This window comes from Periplaneta americana, chromosome 15 (assembly GCF_040183065.1).
Source record: "Periplaneta americana isolate PAMFEO1 chromosome 15, P.americana_PAMFEO1_priV1, whole genome shotgun sequence".
In the NCBI taxonomy this organism is placed as follows: domain Eukaryota; kingdom Metazoa; phylum Arthropoda; class Insecta; order Blattodea; family Blattidae; genus Periplaneta; species Periplaneta americana.
In genome coordinates, this window is record NC_091131.1 from 8,909,535 (window position 1) to 8,926,787 (window position 17,253).

Sequence of the window (17,253 nt, forward strand, 5' to 3'; positions counted from 1 at the left end):
ACAGAAGAACACAAAAAATACATCACACTAACATACGAAAACAAAAACACACATAAAATTGCAACCTCATTCAAGAAATTAAATTACAAAATCGCTTACAGAACAAATAACACTCTACAAAAACTTCTCAAAACACAAACAAACAAATACAACCACACAGGCGTATACAAACTCAAATGTAACACCTGCAACAACTTCTACATAGGGCAGACAGGCAGATCATTTCAAACACGTTACAAAGAACACATCACAGCCATAATAAAATTACAAAACACCTCCACATATGCAGAACACATCACAAATGCCAACCACACCTACAGAGACATCAACACAGACATGGAAATACTACACATCCAACCAAAAAGCCAGAAACTCAACACACTAGAACAATATGAAATATACAGACACATGAAATCACACCCCAACGATATTCTCAACACACAACTCAATTTCAAAACACATACACTCTTTGACTCTACACTACGAACGCACCCTCACAGGAAACAAGAGGCACCAAGACCAACAACGACCAGTTCCGAAGATGACCGAAAATAGGTCGAAACATGTTAACAAGGTACGTTAAAACTTAACACAAGAAAGTTCTTATCATACATATTCCGAAGTGATACAGTGTTAAAAGTTGTGTAATCAAGATGTATAAATTTTATTTTTAACTGTACATTCAGAGCACTATAAGATCACACATTTTATAAAAAAAATATGGATTTATCATGGAGTAATTCCAGCAGAACATCGATTTGAAGTACTGTGCCGCATCATGCCAGAGTAACAATGCTGTTCGTCCACTCATGCGCTGCTGTAATATGAAAATGAGAAATATGTACATAAATAAGTAGCTAAAAATGGCAAAATATGTAAAAAATAAAAAATACGTAACTTAAAAAACAAGAGATTTAATTTTGCACACTGACAAGAAAACAGAACTCAAAAAAATTACAAGTGCACATGTGATTCAACCTCCTTTAATTGCTGTTTGGAGGAGCAATTAATAATTAAATATTTTTACATATTTTCTGCGGTCAGCATTTGCCTTCTGTCTGTTAGAATGTTCTTATAAATGGAAAATGGCTTCACAACTTCACACGAAGTAACTGGCGCATATTTTAGATGAGGAATATACTCGAAACAATGTTCTCAGGGAGCTACACACACTGACCTTTAAGTATTACATCACACTAACATACAAAAACAAAAACACATACGAGATTGCAACCTCGTTTAAGAAATTAAATTACAACATTGCATACAGAACACAAAACACTCTATAAAACCATCTCTCAACACACTAACAACACAAATAAATAAATACAAGCACACAGGCGTATACAAACTGAAATGCAACAGCTGCAACAACTTGCACATAGGACAGACAGGCAGATCATTTCAAACGCGTTACAAAGAACACATCACAGCCATAACCAAATCAACACAACACTTCCATATACACAGAACACATTAAAAATGTCAACCACACCTACAGCGACATAAACACAGACATGGAAATTCTACATCTCCAACCGGAAAACCAGAAACTAAAGACACTAGAACAATACTAAATATCCAGGCACACAAAAACATACCCACATCAAATCATCAACACACAACACAGAACACACACTTTTTGACTCCACATTACACTACACAAATAACCTTCAAATGAAACACAATCAGAAATCGCGAATAGCACCAAGTTCTGATGATGACCACTGGCTGAAACTAGTCAACAAGGTAACCTAGTTAATTAAGGGGAGAGGATGGGATTTTTTTTTAACTTTTTTTCTATTTGGTGAAAAATTTTTATTTTTTGTATGTAGAGAGCTCATAGCTGTAGCAATTCAACCAAATAAAAATATTATGAAAAAAAAAATATTTGGGGACCCAAATTTGAAAAAAATATATACCCAATGCAGGATTGTACTAAAACCGATATATCTAAACCGTTTTTAAAGATAGATTCAAACGGTTTTTCGCAATGTATTTGCAAAATCATGTTCTACAAACTGTAACAGAATTTTGACATTAGTCCCTACGTTTGTAAAATAAACAATTAAAATTTAATAATTTTCTGATTTCCTTTCTTGCAAACAAACGGACGTATTTTTAAAATGAAATCAATTAACAAAATTCTGTTACAGAGAAAAATTTCCTAATGGTCTAAAGAATGTGTGTTCTAAATTTCATGCATGTATCTTTAATAGTTCAGAAATTATATCCATTTTTGTCTGGCAATGTAGCAAAAAAAAAAATGAAGTTACTGGAAAACGATAAATGTGGGCTTGTGATTTAAAAATCCATAGCGCAGGAAGTTTAAAAATACGTCTCAACATCCGATAATGGCACAAATACCCACAAAGTGTTATGCAACGCATTCCACACATAACAAAGAGTATTTTAAAGAATTTTTTTTTTTAATTTAATTTACCGGAAACAACAATAAAAGTCAGTGAGTGATTTAAAAATCCATAACATAGGAAGTTTAAAAATGGCGACTCAACATCCGATAAGGGCACAAATACCCACAAAATGTTATGCTATGCATTCCACACATATCAGAGTATTTTAAAGACATTTTTTTTTGTAATTTACTCATTTTCACCAAAAAATACCATCCCCTCCCCTTAACACGTGAAAGCATATATATACTTCATATTCACAATTTTATTAATAGATGCAACCCAAGATCTAAGTCAATTTGGAAGAGGCAGGTGAAATATTATATAAATATAAGAAATATTATATAAATTTACATATTCCTTGTACATTTGTTTTACTGTCATCCAAAATAAACTGCTTTCTAATAAATGCACTGTCAAATACAATACACACTCCAGGAGAGGTGGTTCTTTATCACTATTTTGTTTCAAATAGCTGAATACTTGTCCTACAAATGCAGGTTCACAATTTTATTCATGATCTTACATACTTGTAAGCTTTAGAGAAACATAGCCTAAGTTTAAAGTTACAGCAAACTGTTTCTTCTAGCTAGTTTATTAACTAGAGTTTTGAAACTGGTTCATTATAAAATGAAAACTGCTGCTGCCAGTTCAAGTAATGCGCATTCGACATCTCAACATAAGCAGCAGATATTAAGTTTTCCCCATGAAATCAACTGAAATGGCTCTCTAAAACACCTTCAAAGTCACTATTGCCATAACATTTTTTTTAGTTCTTCCGGCAGCTGCTGCATGTTGGAGATTTTCTTGTTCCTGCGAAGTATGGGCATCTGCAATCATTTGATTTTCTTTCCCAAGCTTGTTTTAATTGAAGATTATGAGACAGGATCTATTTGTCTGCATATTTTCCTGAAGGTGTTCTGGGAACTCATTTCCATTCGTCACCTCGTCACTGTCTATTTTTTCTGTAACACAACATTCATTATGTTGCAATGAAATGCATCAACATAAGGCGTAGTAGTGACTAGATTAAAACAGTGTCACAGCAGACCAATCGAAGATAACAAAACTGTTGTTTAAAAAGTTAGGCTACATATTTTCACTTTAGACTTATTTTGTGTTTATGGCGGAAATATTAATATATCTATACGTAAAATCTAACTCTGATAATAATCATTTGATTAATTCTGATGTCCCTCACTGTGGGCATACAATGATCTATCCAGATATGTAAAAGTAATGTAATATCCACATTTTTTAACAGCAAAATGTTACATGGACATGGGCCCTAGTTTTTATACAGCTTAATGAATATTGTAAATAAACCATATTATAAAATTAGGCATACAAATTAACATTGTACACTTTAAGAATCTTACGTTCATGCATGTCGATGAGACAGGGCGCATAAACTTAAGTAGGCCTACATATGGGCTACAAATACAATTTATAAAAAATTACTCACCAAAGTAACCGAAGGTTCCTTACGAACCAGAGATCGTCTAACATAAATATCCTTTTGGAGATGTCCTGGAAAATCAGATAATTAAGGCACAGATGGTCCTTTAGCAGTTTTACAGGTGCACCAGGCCATACTTGGTAGCTATCAATTGTATCGTATTGTATTTATTTACATTCCATGGTATTCGTACACCGTTTAACAGCTAGAATACGGAATATATCAAAAACATCTTAATAGTAGTATAAATTCTTAATTATAGTCACAGTCTATTTGACATATATACAGAAGAGAGTGGGATATATGCTGTGGGTGACCAACATTCCCTACGAATTGCTTGCACCCGTTTATTTAACATGGCACTTCAGAACGAAAAGACAGGAACTTACATGAAACAATTTAAAATCAAGACGTCGTCGTGATGACAGACATGGCTGGTTTATAGGTTAGGTACCTTTGTTTTTATTCATTACACTAAATTGACCTACCCGTAAAACTAGATTCCACGCCCTATTTTTCGACGTTCTCCACAACCATACGCGACACAATATTTCAGTATTTTAATTCGTCATGAAGTTCAACAAGCAAATAAAATTTTAAATAAAAACACTCCTCCTACATATCAAACGCACTCCATTATGATGTTGATCTTCACGATTGCCAACGTAACAAAAATGCGATCGTCATAGTTTTTAGTGCTGTTGTACAGTGACACCAACTATATGGGCCCGAGGGGCCAGAGTCCACCCAATAATTTGTTGTGTTATTATTGTTACCACTATTAGTTATGAGATTTAATTATTTTAACTTATAACTCAAGTGTTTGAGGATACCCTATGTTTTCCAAAAGTTGGCGCCGCTGCTTTTGTGAATCCAGTTTATGATGTTGAGATCACTGGTTTTATGCTTGATTCAGTACGGAGATAATTTTAGAGGAGTCAAGTGCTTGAAGCAAGTCGATTTTTGCTCTTTTGCTTCTACTTTCTCCAACTGACATGATCGAGATAGTGACTTGAAGGTCAAGCAGAATTTGAATCGCCGACTTATCAACTTTTGCGTCCAATTTCCCGTCACGTGATCAACTTGACTCCACTTCCCGCGTCGGGCTGGTAACTTGTAGCAACTTACAAGCAGATAACTAGTGTCCTGTGTGTGACTATTGTCGAAGTGAATTAATAATGAGCGCACCAAAGTGGAATTCCAACGATATTATGAAATTTTTGGAAGTATATGAAAGGTACGAACTTCTGTGGAATACACACAACAAAGAATACTTAAATAAAACCAAGAGGGAATTAATGTTCCAGAAACTAGTTAGCGAACTCAAGAAACAAGGTTTCGAAAAAATTGACATAGAAGTGGTTCGAAAAAAGATAAAAACCCTTAAAACAGTGTACCGCCAAGAACTAACAAAAATCGCAAAATCAAAACAAAGTGCAGTTTGGCCTGAAGACATAATATATAAGCCTAAATTGGCCTGGTTTGAAAAAGCAGATTCGTTTTTGAGATGTGTAACTGCTGGCACTGCTTCTACATCAACTTTGGTAAGTCTGTTACTACAGTTTCAATTTTATTGTTGGTTAAAATCATATCCCCCAAATCACATACAACACATTGATCACCTTAATGCACTTTCAAGGCAAATTTTTATCAATGTCACTATGCTGCCATCTAGCGACTGCAAAAAAAAAAAGTCATGTTATAACTCGATGTAATTGCATGGAGTAATGGCGTGCAGCTGTACTTCCATCTAGCGGTCGTTACCCAAAAAAACATTTTCGACAGTGGAGATTCTAGTGATTGTTCTCTTTTATGTCTTGCCATTTAATAACACGGGAATGGCCAATCTGATATATGTATATTTGATCAATGATCATATCTAAGGACTGATTTTCATCTTAACAGTTTCGCTATATATTACATTAAAGGTAGGTCTACGAAAGTTCTATTGAAATTTTTGCATTAAGCATCATCTTCCTGGTGTTGCTAAGTTTTATAAAATTGTACTGATACACGGTAATTAATTGTACATTTTCCTGAAAATGTTCCCCCTATGAAGAGTTTTTTTCTTATTTGTTTGCTAAGTTTTATAATAATTTGTCAAATAAATTTTCGGGAAATTTTTACTTACTAAGCTTTTTGAGCTTAGGTACTGATTTTGCTAAGCTGATTGAAACTGTAGGCCTAATTACGGGTAGATATGCCGGTTTTCTGATTGTGTAGTTTAGTTTATTGATTCGCTAAGTTTTATAATTATTGTACTGATATAGGCTAATTATAAATTTTCCTGCAAATTTTCCTCGTATATTAAGCAACTTTTTGAGCTTACTGATTTTGCTATGTTTTATAATTGTACTGATGTAATTCACCTCTGATCCCGATCGTTGGATGAACTAATTGCTGTTCAAATAACCACATTAACAAAACACGTGCTTCTGTACTATACAATCACTCGTAAAATGTACACGTTTAATTCAAAACGGGCCAGAATTTAAAAATAAATTGTTTGGAAATTAACTACACGAAATAGTTTTCCCAAACAGTCATAGGCCACATTCAACACAACGGTCCACCGCTGTGGAGTAGCGGTTAGCATGTATGACCGTGAACGAGCGGGCCTGGGTTCAGACACTGGTTGGGACAAGTTATGGTTGAGGTTTTTTCCGGACTTTCCCTCAACCCATTACGAGCTAATGCTGGGTAACTTTCGACGCTGGAGCCTGGACTCATCTCACTAGCATTATCACATTCATATCACTCAGACAGGGTGCAAATTAAGATTTTTGATGAGAGGGGGATGGAATCCTAGATAGGGAATAATATACATAAAATTATTATTATCCTCATTCGATACGGCTCAACGCTTGGTCGCACTGAGTTGCTTGTCTTGCGTCCTGATCATAGTAATAATAATAATAATAATAATAATAATAATAATAATAATACTTATAATAATAATAAGTATTATTATTATTATTATTATTATTATTATTATTATACCCATGATAAGATGTATAAAGGCCCATTCACAATGAAAATTAAACATAACCGTAACATAAACACAGAAAGATGAAAGAGTGATGGAAAGGAGAAAAATTCTCTCCGGCGCCGGGATTTGAACCCGGGTTTTCAGCTCTACGTGCTGATGCTTTATCCACTAAGCCACGCCGGATACAACCCCGACGCCGGTTAGAAACGTCTCAGATTAAGCTCCATCTCTTGGGTTCCCTCTAGTGGCCGCCCTCTGCACTACGTCATAGAAGTCTATGAACGCAGGACCGAAGTCCATACATGTGTTGAGGTGCACTCGAATGAGTGACTGGTTGGCCGGGATCCGACGGTATAGGCGCATATCATATATATTTTGATGTACCGAAGTACATGTGATATTTCCATGCAGATATTCTGCGTCATCATATGATGAAAGAGTGATGGAACGGCGTGGCTTAGTGGATAAAGCATCAGCACGTAGAGCTGAAAACCCGGGTTCAAATCCCGGCGCCGGAGAGAATTTTTCTCCGTTCCATCACTCTTTCATCATATGATGACGCGGAATATCTGCATGGAAATATCATATGTACTTCGGTACATCAAAATATATATGATATGCACCTATACCGTCGGATCCCGGCCAACCAGTCACTCATTCGAGTGCACCTCAACACATGTATGGACTTCGGTCCTGCGTTCATAGACATCTATGACGTAGTGCAGAGGGCGGCCACTAGAGGGAACCCAAGAGATGGAGCTTAATCTGAGACGTTTCTAACCGGCGTCGGGGTTGTATCCGGCGTGACTTAGTGGATAAAGCATCAGCACTTAGAGCTGAAAACCCGGGTTCAAATCCCGGCGCCGGAGAGAATTTTTCTCCGTTCCATCACTCTTTCATCATATGATGACGCAGAATATCTGCATGGAAATATCACATGTACTTCGGTATATCAAAATATATATAAACACAGAAGTTTGCGCCCAGCCTACCAAATGGGATCATTCACAATGATTCACATAAGCATTGACATAAACATTACCGTAAGACGTTAACATGGAACTTTGCAAACTCCAAACTTTCATGCTTAGGCTTACGTGATTTGCACACAGAACACAATCGTGGAGCGGTGAAGTATACGACAGAATATGAGGAAATGGCGTCGTTGTTATGTTTCCATGGTTACCAAGTATGTTTGCGGTTATGTTTATGTTCCCATCGTGAATGATGATATGACTTCTTGATTTTACCGTAACGTTTATATCCTTAAGTTAACGCTTACGTTATGTATAATTTTTATTGTGAATGAGCCTTAATTCCTAAGTTATTGATTGTTGTCAGTTTGCCGGTGATGATAATACATCAATATTATTTTCTTTGCTTACTTTATACTTTATAAAGTAGCCTATATATTATACTCTTATTAAAACAATTATATTTTGTGAGGGGTGGATAGAAGTTATCTCTGGCAGGGATGTTATTATGAATTTATGAGAGGGGGATAACTTTCCAACAGGGGGGAAATCCCCCTCATCCCCTCCAATAATTCACACCCTGCACTCAGACGCTAGATAACCATAGCAGTTGATAAAACTTCGTAAAATAACCAATTAAAAAATCAACACAACGGAGAACTTCGCACTCACGTGTGTGATTGATTGAGCTGTGAGGAATGTTGTCGACTCAGAAGAATGAAAACCCGCTAACATTCCCTTGAAGAAACGCAGAATCTCAATATAAACCGCCAGACTTTAAAATGTGCAGTGAACAACTGAGTAAATACTAATGTAACATGTAAACATATTTCGCAATAAATTACTGAAGATTATCACAACTTACACAAACGCACATAAGCATACATATATACTTTATTAATAAAGGAGAAAAATTGGCTTCGGCGCTGCTGATCGAACCCAGGACCCCAGTTCGATTCCCAGCGCCAGAGCGAATTTTTCTCCGTTATTGATAACCGCAACAGTTAATTTTGTAGGATCAAAATCTATACTAATAATAAATCTGTAGCCGAAATTTTTCTGGTAATTTTCGATTTTCCAAAAATAATTGGTCCTAACATATATAATTAACCAACCTGAAACCGAAAATCGCTTTTTTGAAATTTTTGTATGTATGTCTGTCTGTCTGTATGTATGTTTGTTACCTTTTTACGCGATAATGGCTGAACGGATTTCGATGAAAATTGGAATATAAATTAAGTTCGTTGTAACTTAGATTTTAAGCTACATGGCATTCAAAATTCATTATTTAAAAGGGTGGTTATAAGGGGGCCTGAATTAAATAATTCGAAATATCTCGCTTATTATTGATTTTTGTGAAAAATGTTACATAACAAAAGTTTCTTTAAAAATAATTTGCGATAAGTTTTATCCCTTGAAAAATTTTGATAGGACTGATATTTAATGAGATAAATGAGTTTTAAAATTAAAATAACTGCCATCTAAGGCCGTGTAATGAATTAAAAAACAAATGATTTCGTCTATAAGGGGCCTTGGACAGCAACAATCGAAAGATATGAAAGATAGCCTACAGAGAATGTTTGTGTGTTTGTATGAAGTAATATCGGAAGCTAAATTAACCGATTTGTATAATTAATTATTATTTCACCATTGGAAAGTGTAGTTTCTCTAGATGGACATAATGCTATAATGTTATTACAGCAACTTCTGATATAATATAATATAATATAATATAATATAATATAATATAATATAATATATAATATAATATGTAATATTATATAATATAATTTAAGTTATTTGAAGGGTTCAGAACCATAGTGGGCCAAGCGCCACTTACTGAATACATAGAAAACAAGGGTTAAAATTAAGTTATTACCAGGGAAAGGATTTATATGTAAATACATATTTACTTATAAAGCTAATATAATTTATATTTTGCATTATCTTTATGTTTCACAATGTGTAGGGTAGAAAAATCCTACTTTTATTTTCCATATTTTTCCATATTTTAGAGTTTAGTACATATTTTCGTTAATTTCCATATATTTTCCATATTTCATATAAAACAGTCCATATTATATTAGGTTTAACAATAAAACAAAACAAAATTCCATTAACTTTTAAAAATACATTTCAACAATAGAGATTTAAACACATGTTCAGTAATCCCTTTAACATCAGAGTTATTTGAAAATTAGCAGTCCTATCAACAATGGGAAAGTAAGTTACAAAACTGTATTAATTTAATTTAAAATTTTTAACAGACTTCAGTTGTGCAGCTCAACAGTTAAATGCCAGTCAGAGTACACATAGGTTCAGTTTTGTAAATCATACTATAAAGACGGTAAATATGCCAAAAGTACGTCATTCAGTCAATTTAAAATCAAAACTAACAAGTTACATTTCAGAATTTAAAGAAGATGGTTTATCAACTGACAATAAAATATTATTTTGTAATTTGTGTCAGTGTGCAGTATCATCTACACAAAAGTTCCTGGTGCAACAACACATTACAACTAGTAAACATCAGGCCAACAAACAACTAAATTCCAAGCAGAGACAATTGTTTTTAACACAACCAACAACATCGAATGTAAGATCTGAGTTTAACATCGACCTGTGCCGTTCTCTCATCTCTGCTGATATTCCTCTCTACAAACTAAAGAATAAGGTCTTCAGGGAATTCCTTGAAAAATATACTCAACATACAATCCCGGATGAGTCAACACTTAGGAAGACGTATGCTCCATCCATCTACGATGAGACAATACAGAAGATAAGAGATGAAATTAAAGATAGTTCAATTTGGGTTTCCATTGATGAGACTCCCGACAAAGAAGGTAGACTTGTTGGTAATGTAGTTATCGGTTTGTTAAGTGAACAATATTCTGAACGAATTCTTTTACATTGTGATGTTCTAGAAAAGTGCAATAACAAAACTATAGTTAAACTGTTCAACGAAGCTATGGGTATCCTGTGGCCAAAGGGTATTATGTACGATAATGTGTTATTCTTTATTAGCGATGCTGCCCCTTATATGGTCAAAGCTGGACAAGCATTATCTGTTGTATATCCTAAATTGACTCATTTTACTTGTGTGGCGCATGCATTTCATCGTGTGGCAGAAGTGGTCAGAGACAATTTCCCTAAAGTAGATTTGTTGATTTCATCAGTGAAAAAAGTATTTCTCAAAGCTCCCAGTAGAGTTAACGTGTTGAAAGAAATGTACCCTGAAATTCCATTGCCACCAAAGCCAATTTTAACTAGATGGGGTACATGGCTAGAAGCAGTTGAATATTATGCCGAACATATAGACTCTATTAACAATGTTCTCCTTGCATTGGACTCTGAAGATGCAGTCTCAATTGATACTGCGAAAACAGTTACCTGTGACATAAGTGTGAAGAATGACTTAGCTCACATTCAGCATACATTTTCATGCATCATAAAAACGCTCAAAAGTCTCCAAAATAGGCACCTTTCACTATCTGAAAGTTTTGAAATTATAAATAGTACTGTGGAACAACTGAATCGTGGTAGAGGTAAAGTTGCAGATGCAGTAAGAGCTAAGGTGGACACTGTACTTTCAAAAAACCCTGGATATGAAGTACAAAAGGTTGTTGCTGTGATGAGTGGTGAATCAACAGTGAAGATTAACTTGGACTTATCCCCAGCAGACATTGTGAAATTGAATTATGTACCAGTTACTTCTTGTGACGTCGAACGCTCTTTTAGTCAGTATAAATCTATCCTCAGAGACAATAGAAGAAGATTCACTTTTCAGCACTTGAAAGAAATGTTTGTAACCTATTGTTATGGTAACAGACAATAAAAATTGTGTTTTGTTGAAACTACATTGGAAGATAAGGTACGTCCATTATATTTTTTGTTTAGTTTGATTAAAATGTACCAATATTTAACGTACATAGTCATTTTTTTATAATTTTAAGTCCATATTTAATTCCATATTTTGGTAAAAATCCATATTTAATTCCATATTTTGGTAAAAATAACTACATATATATTTACATATTTCATATATTTTTAGTCCATATAAATCCGTTCCCTGGTTATTACCATGGAAACCTATAACAAATAAAATAAAATATACACATTAAATCTAAATGATGTCAATCTTCATTAAACTATGGTTGCATGTAATAAAAATTAAGAAACATGTTAAAGGAATTGTCATTGCACCAAATGAGTGTCTCTGGACCAAAATGATCGCATTTTAATTATTTGGATGCAATTTAAATTAAGTAACATATTAAATTATATTTTATCCTTATATCAAACACGAATGTTCCCTGGATCAAATGTCCTATTTTAATTATGTAATTACTTTATATTTATTTCTAACGGGTGCAGCGGAGCGCACGGGTGCGGCTAGTTAATAATATCATCACACATATAGGCTACAAACATTAAATACATACCTTATTGTAAAAATGAAAACCCATCCTGCTCATGAAAATCCGTTTCTTGGCCATAGATACACTTAGGCTGTGTCTCAGAGCTCAAGTCCATACTACACACTAGTGACTAGCAACTAGAGGACATGTAAACTATACACTAGGAGCTTTGGAAATGTATGCTTGAAACATGGCCTTCTTCATAGACTAAAAACCACGACATCACGATGCAGCACAGAATTAAGAAGGCAGTGTCCTAATGCAATTTCATTACGAGTTATGTGAAAAAGATGAGGGCTTAATATATTACAATAATGTTTAAAACATTGTAAAGAAGGTACTAACAATGTCGAGTGTTCAAAGTTAAAGTGTCATTCTACATTATATTTACAATAGTTAACTTCCAAAGCATTTTCAGATTTCATAACCCCAATTTCTGATGAAGTATCCATGTTTGTTAAGTGAACAAGTAAACAATCGAGCAAGAATTTTCGTTTACTAGCTATTACGGACTTGATTGCTATGCACTATGTAGGTTTGGATCATAGCTTCTATTCGACCTGGTTGGCGAGTTGGTATAGCGCTGGCCTTCTATGCCCAAGGTTGCGGGTTCGATCCCGGACGAGGTCGATGGCATTTAAGTGTGCTTAAATGCGACAGGCTCATGTCAGTAGATTTACTGGCATGTAAAAGAACTCCTGCGGGATAAAATTCCGGCACATCCGGCGATGCTGATATAACCTCGGTAGTTGCGAGCGTCGTTAAATAAAACATAACATTCATAACTTCTAACGTCACATCCGTCTATTTAGTCAACAATCTAGTTCACTCCAGCTGAAAATGTAGTTTTGAGACACGGCTTCAGTAGTATCGAAAGGAGAGATTTGTTGATATGCTGCCTTAACTCCATTTTTTTTTAAAGATCCCCATCGGAAGTTTGAAGGTAATGACAACACTTTCTTAAGTCCAGCCCGAACTGCCAGAAATGAATTTAACATGCAGGCCTGTCCCATAATATATTTCCAGGCTTGCCAACCGTCCCGTATTTCCCGGGACAGTCCCGATTTCGACCATTGCGTCCTGCGTCCCGAAATAATTTTCACATGCTTCAAAATGTCCCGATTTCATGGCGTAATAATAGACATTTAGAGGTGATTTTCATTTCCATCATATTGTTGGATTTAGTCTGGATTGGAAAATATTTCCGCACAGTCGCATACATGCTTCCAACATGTCACGAAGTGCAGAAGTGACTCTAGTACGCATGTTCAAGGCAGAAATTTAATTCTCGTTTATGTGTCGACAGAGTGACGGGTGCAGTGATCATAATACACACGTTAGGGCAGGTTTGATCATAAGATACTGAATCATCTATCCTTTGTGCTCATCTTATGCCTGAGAAGATAAAAAGATCTTATGCACTTGACTTCAGTATTATGCCCTATTTGTTCACTTGATGCATCGTTCATTTGTTTCGGCGGAGAAGTGGAAAAATTATACGACCACTTCTATGATAGATATAGATATCAACGAGGACAACAATAAAGACTTATAAAATACCGTATCCCTTCTGGAGATAAATCACGTAAACGTCTCTGTGTTCTCTGAGAAGAGTGGCTGAAATCTTTTGTGTAGGTAGGTTAGGTTAGTTCCTGTTACGTTAAGTTAGGTTAATTTATTTTATTTTTATTTTTAGTAGGTTATTTTACGACGCTTTATCAACATCTAGGTTATTTAGCGTCTGAATGAGATGAAGGTGATAATGCCGGTGAAATGAGTCCGGGGTCCAACACTGAAAGTTACCCAGCATTTGCTCATATTGGGTTGAGGGAAAACCCGGGAAAAACCTCAACCAAGTAACTTTCCCCAACCGGTAATCGAACCCGGGCCAGACGCCAGACGCGCTAGGCGTTACTCCGTGGCATATGATGCAAACTAAGTTCATTAGACGTTCAAATAAACATTTTTCAGATTTATTTTCAATGAAGAATACCAGACATTCCGAAAGTTATTTGCTTCCATAATAATGAAAGATACTCTCTCTCGAGCCAATACTGAAGAGAACCACGCATATGAATATTTACACCACACCGCCATTAAATATATGAAAAAGACCCAACCCCACTTGATTAATAACTATAAAAATATGTGATTTTTAATAATATTATCTTACGTAAGTTTTATAGCTTTCAGTAACATATACTATATATACTATATGTGAAATATGGAAATCAAAATATAATTTAAGTTATTCTCGACATCCACTTATATAACCCCAAAACGTTTCACTTTCATATCATCAATATAGCATTAATATGTATAATTAATGAAAAATAGTCACATCATGGCATTAACTACAATAATATTTCATTTCTAATGGTAATAATGTCATCAAACAACCTCAAGTTTTTTGTAGTTTTTAATATCCAATACACAGTTGTACCCAGAAAATTACACACCACAGAATCGAACCTGTAAATTATTTTTAGTAAGTTAAGTTTTTAATAACCAATTTAATTTGAGCTCTAAATATGTCAGCATTCTTGCAGATCATGGCCTTCGTGTAATATTGTTTACTGTAGTGTGTGTTTTGTTTCATAATGAAATGCAATTAGCTAATTCTCAAAACTGACGGCAGATGGATTTTGGAAAATAGGAAAATTATGTTGAAAAATTGACATGTCACTGAAAACTACTATTTTTCTGAAAAACTTTGAGTTGCAAGCTTTAAAATGAGGGGTCATTTATTAAAATCCGTTCAGCCGTTTTCCCGTAATTTCCATTACCAGTTCAAATTATATATATATATATATATATATATATATATATATATATATATATATATATATGGATTTATACTGTTTTTCAAGTTGTTTTGTATTGGATTTTGGTAAATTTTTGTAATTGCAGGATCTGAAAACCGACCTAGAGGAAGTGTCTGATGGAGAGGGAAGTGTTCATATTGAACCTGAGGTGTGTTTACAATACTCATCACAGAACACGGTGAGAAGGCTTTCTCCATCAACACCACCTAGCTCCAAAAGGGCTAAAACCACAGGGATCAATGCAGTGAAAGAGGAAGTTACAAATCTCCAGTGCGTTATGAGCAACAGCAACGATTCAGACGAATTCCAACAATTTGCCAACCATATAGCGACTCAATTGAAACAGCTTCCACTCCAGAATGCATTGCTGTTGCAGGAAAAAATTCAGAGTCTGATTACACGTGAAAGAATTTCCTGCATGACGTCACCGCAAGCTCAAACTCCTTCTCGCACACAAGAGGTGTCCGTTGTGTATGTGTCACCACCACCAACATCATCTGGTGACATGTGAATTACAGAAAACAGAGACATTCTACTGGAGGCCATTGTCTCCATGAATAATACAAATGACTGTACACTGTATCCCAAAGTCATGTTGCGTTTTCAGAGGATTATATTTTTTGAGCGAATATAGGTATAAATATAATATTGGTGTCAGATGAAAATAAAATTCTCAAAGTTTTTTGTATGTACGTTTGAGGCACTGAAGGAAACAAAAGACAGTAATAATCGAACAAATGCAACAATTTTCTGTGTTACAATTAATTATACGAGGTGGATGTTCAAAGAGAAGTGCAAAAAGCAATACCCCAGTTTGATGACAGTGTGATCTTTCACCGAGAAGGTCCTCCTCCTCATCATGCCAACATATTATGGATGTTCATAATGAAAGAAGTAGATGGAAGCAATGGCCTCCACGATCGCCGGACATGACACTTTTGGACTCTAAACAAATGCTCTTCGGATGGCTTCTACCGTTTCATCATTTTTCGATGGCCTTCCAGTACGCTCTTTTTTTAATAGGCTTCTAGTCTCTTTTAACTGCCTATCCCAACGACGGATATTATTTTCGTGTGGTGGTTCTTCTCTAAATACGCGATGAAATTCACGTCGTACAAGGAGTCACAGATTGAAATTTTGTCAGCCACAAAACACATTGCACTTTTCTTTAGACATTAATCTTGTATAATTAATTGTAACAATGAAAATTATTGCATTTGTTAGATTGTAATCGTCTTTTGTTTCCTTCAGTGTCTCAAACTTACAGACGAAAAATTTTGAGAGTTTTATTTTCATCTGGAACCAATATTACATTTCTACCGCTATTCATTAAAAAATATAACCCAATGTATTTAAATCTTAGAACATAAAGACAAACTGTGTACGAGAAATTAAGAAATTACTATGAAATTATTTTTTATTCTTTTATAGTACCGGTATATAATAAATTAATAGTTATTATTTTACTGTATTTAATAAACTGTCTTTGTAAATTTTATGTTATACTCGTATTATTGGCTTAGACAACACTGTACACGAGCCTGGCTCTTACGGAAGTGGCGAGAAACATTTCTGTTTTATAATTTTAATTTGTACTCACTTTACTAGCTAAATAAATAAAATAAATTATCTGTTTACCTTCTGATGTACACTCAGGGACAAAAAAAACCGGACACTTTAATATTTGCTGGTATTTTGCAAAACATTATCTTTTCATTCAATATTATGGTAGCCATCTGTCGTTATGGAGACGTGTATACATTGTTGATTGTTTTTTGTTTTATAAACAAGCCATTATAACCAAATATTCCAATTTTGCTTTCGGAGTCTCAGCTATAACAATTTTGTCTCAACCATTTTATGCTTCATTATCGTTATCATTCGTTATTTCTTCATTTTTACATTTTCTGAGTTTAAGTGGGGTTGTAACATTTGTCTTAAAACAAGATGCGACCTGAAGATGTGGCTCGAGCTGTAGCCCTTTACGATGATGGATGCAGTGTACGTTGCATTGCAAATGTTATGAATATGGCTAGAAGCACCACCCATGATGCCATAAAACGGTATAGAGAGACACTAGAATATACCAGAAGACCAGGTTCGGGTCGTCCAAGAGCTACAAATCCAAATGAAGACAGGTATATGGCGTAGAGAGTTCTTAGGGAGCGCAACCT

At 34.8% G+C, this 17,253-nt stretch overlaps 1 protein-coding gene across 1 annotated transcript; it reads left to right on the top strand.

The window, feature by feature from the left end:
* Window positions 1-4,764: 4,764 nt before the first annotated feature.
* LOC138714614 (uncharacterized) lies at window positions 4,765-16,712 on the top strand. The gene is made up of 2 exons (XM_069846641.1): window positions 4,765-5,417; window positions 15,165-16,712. Exons 1-2 carry the CDS (start codon window positions 5,052-5,054, stop codon window positions 15,588-15,590), a joined length of 792 nt encoding a protein of 263 aa, XP_069702742.1. The 5' UTR covers window positions 4,765-5,051; the 3' UTR covers window positions 15,591-16,712.
* Window positions 16,713-17,253: the final 541 nt, after the last annotated feature.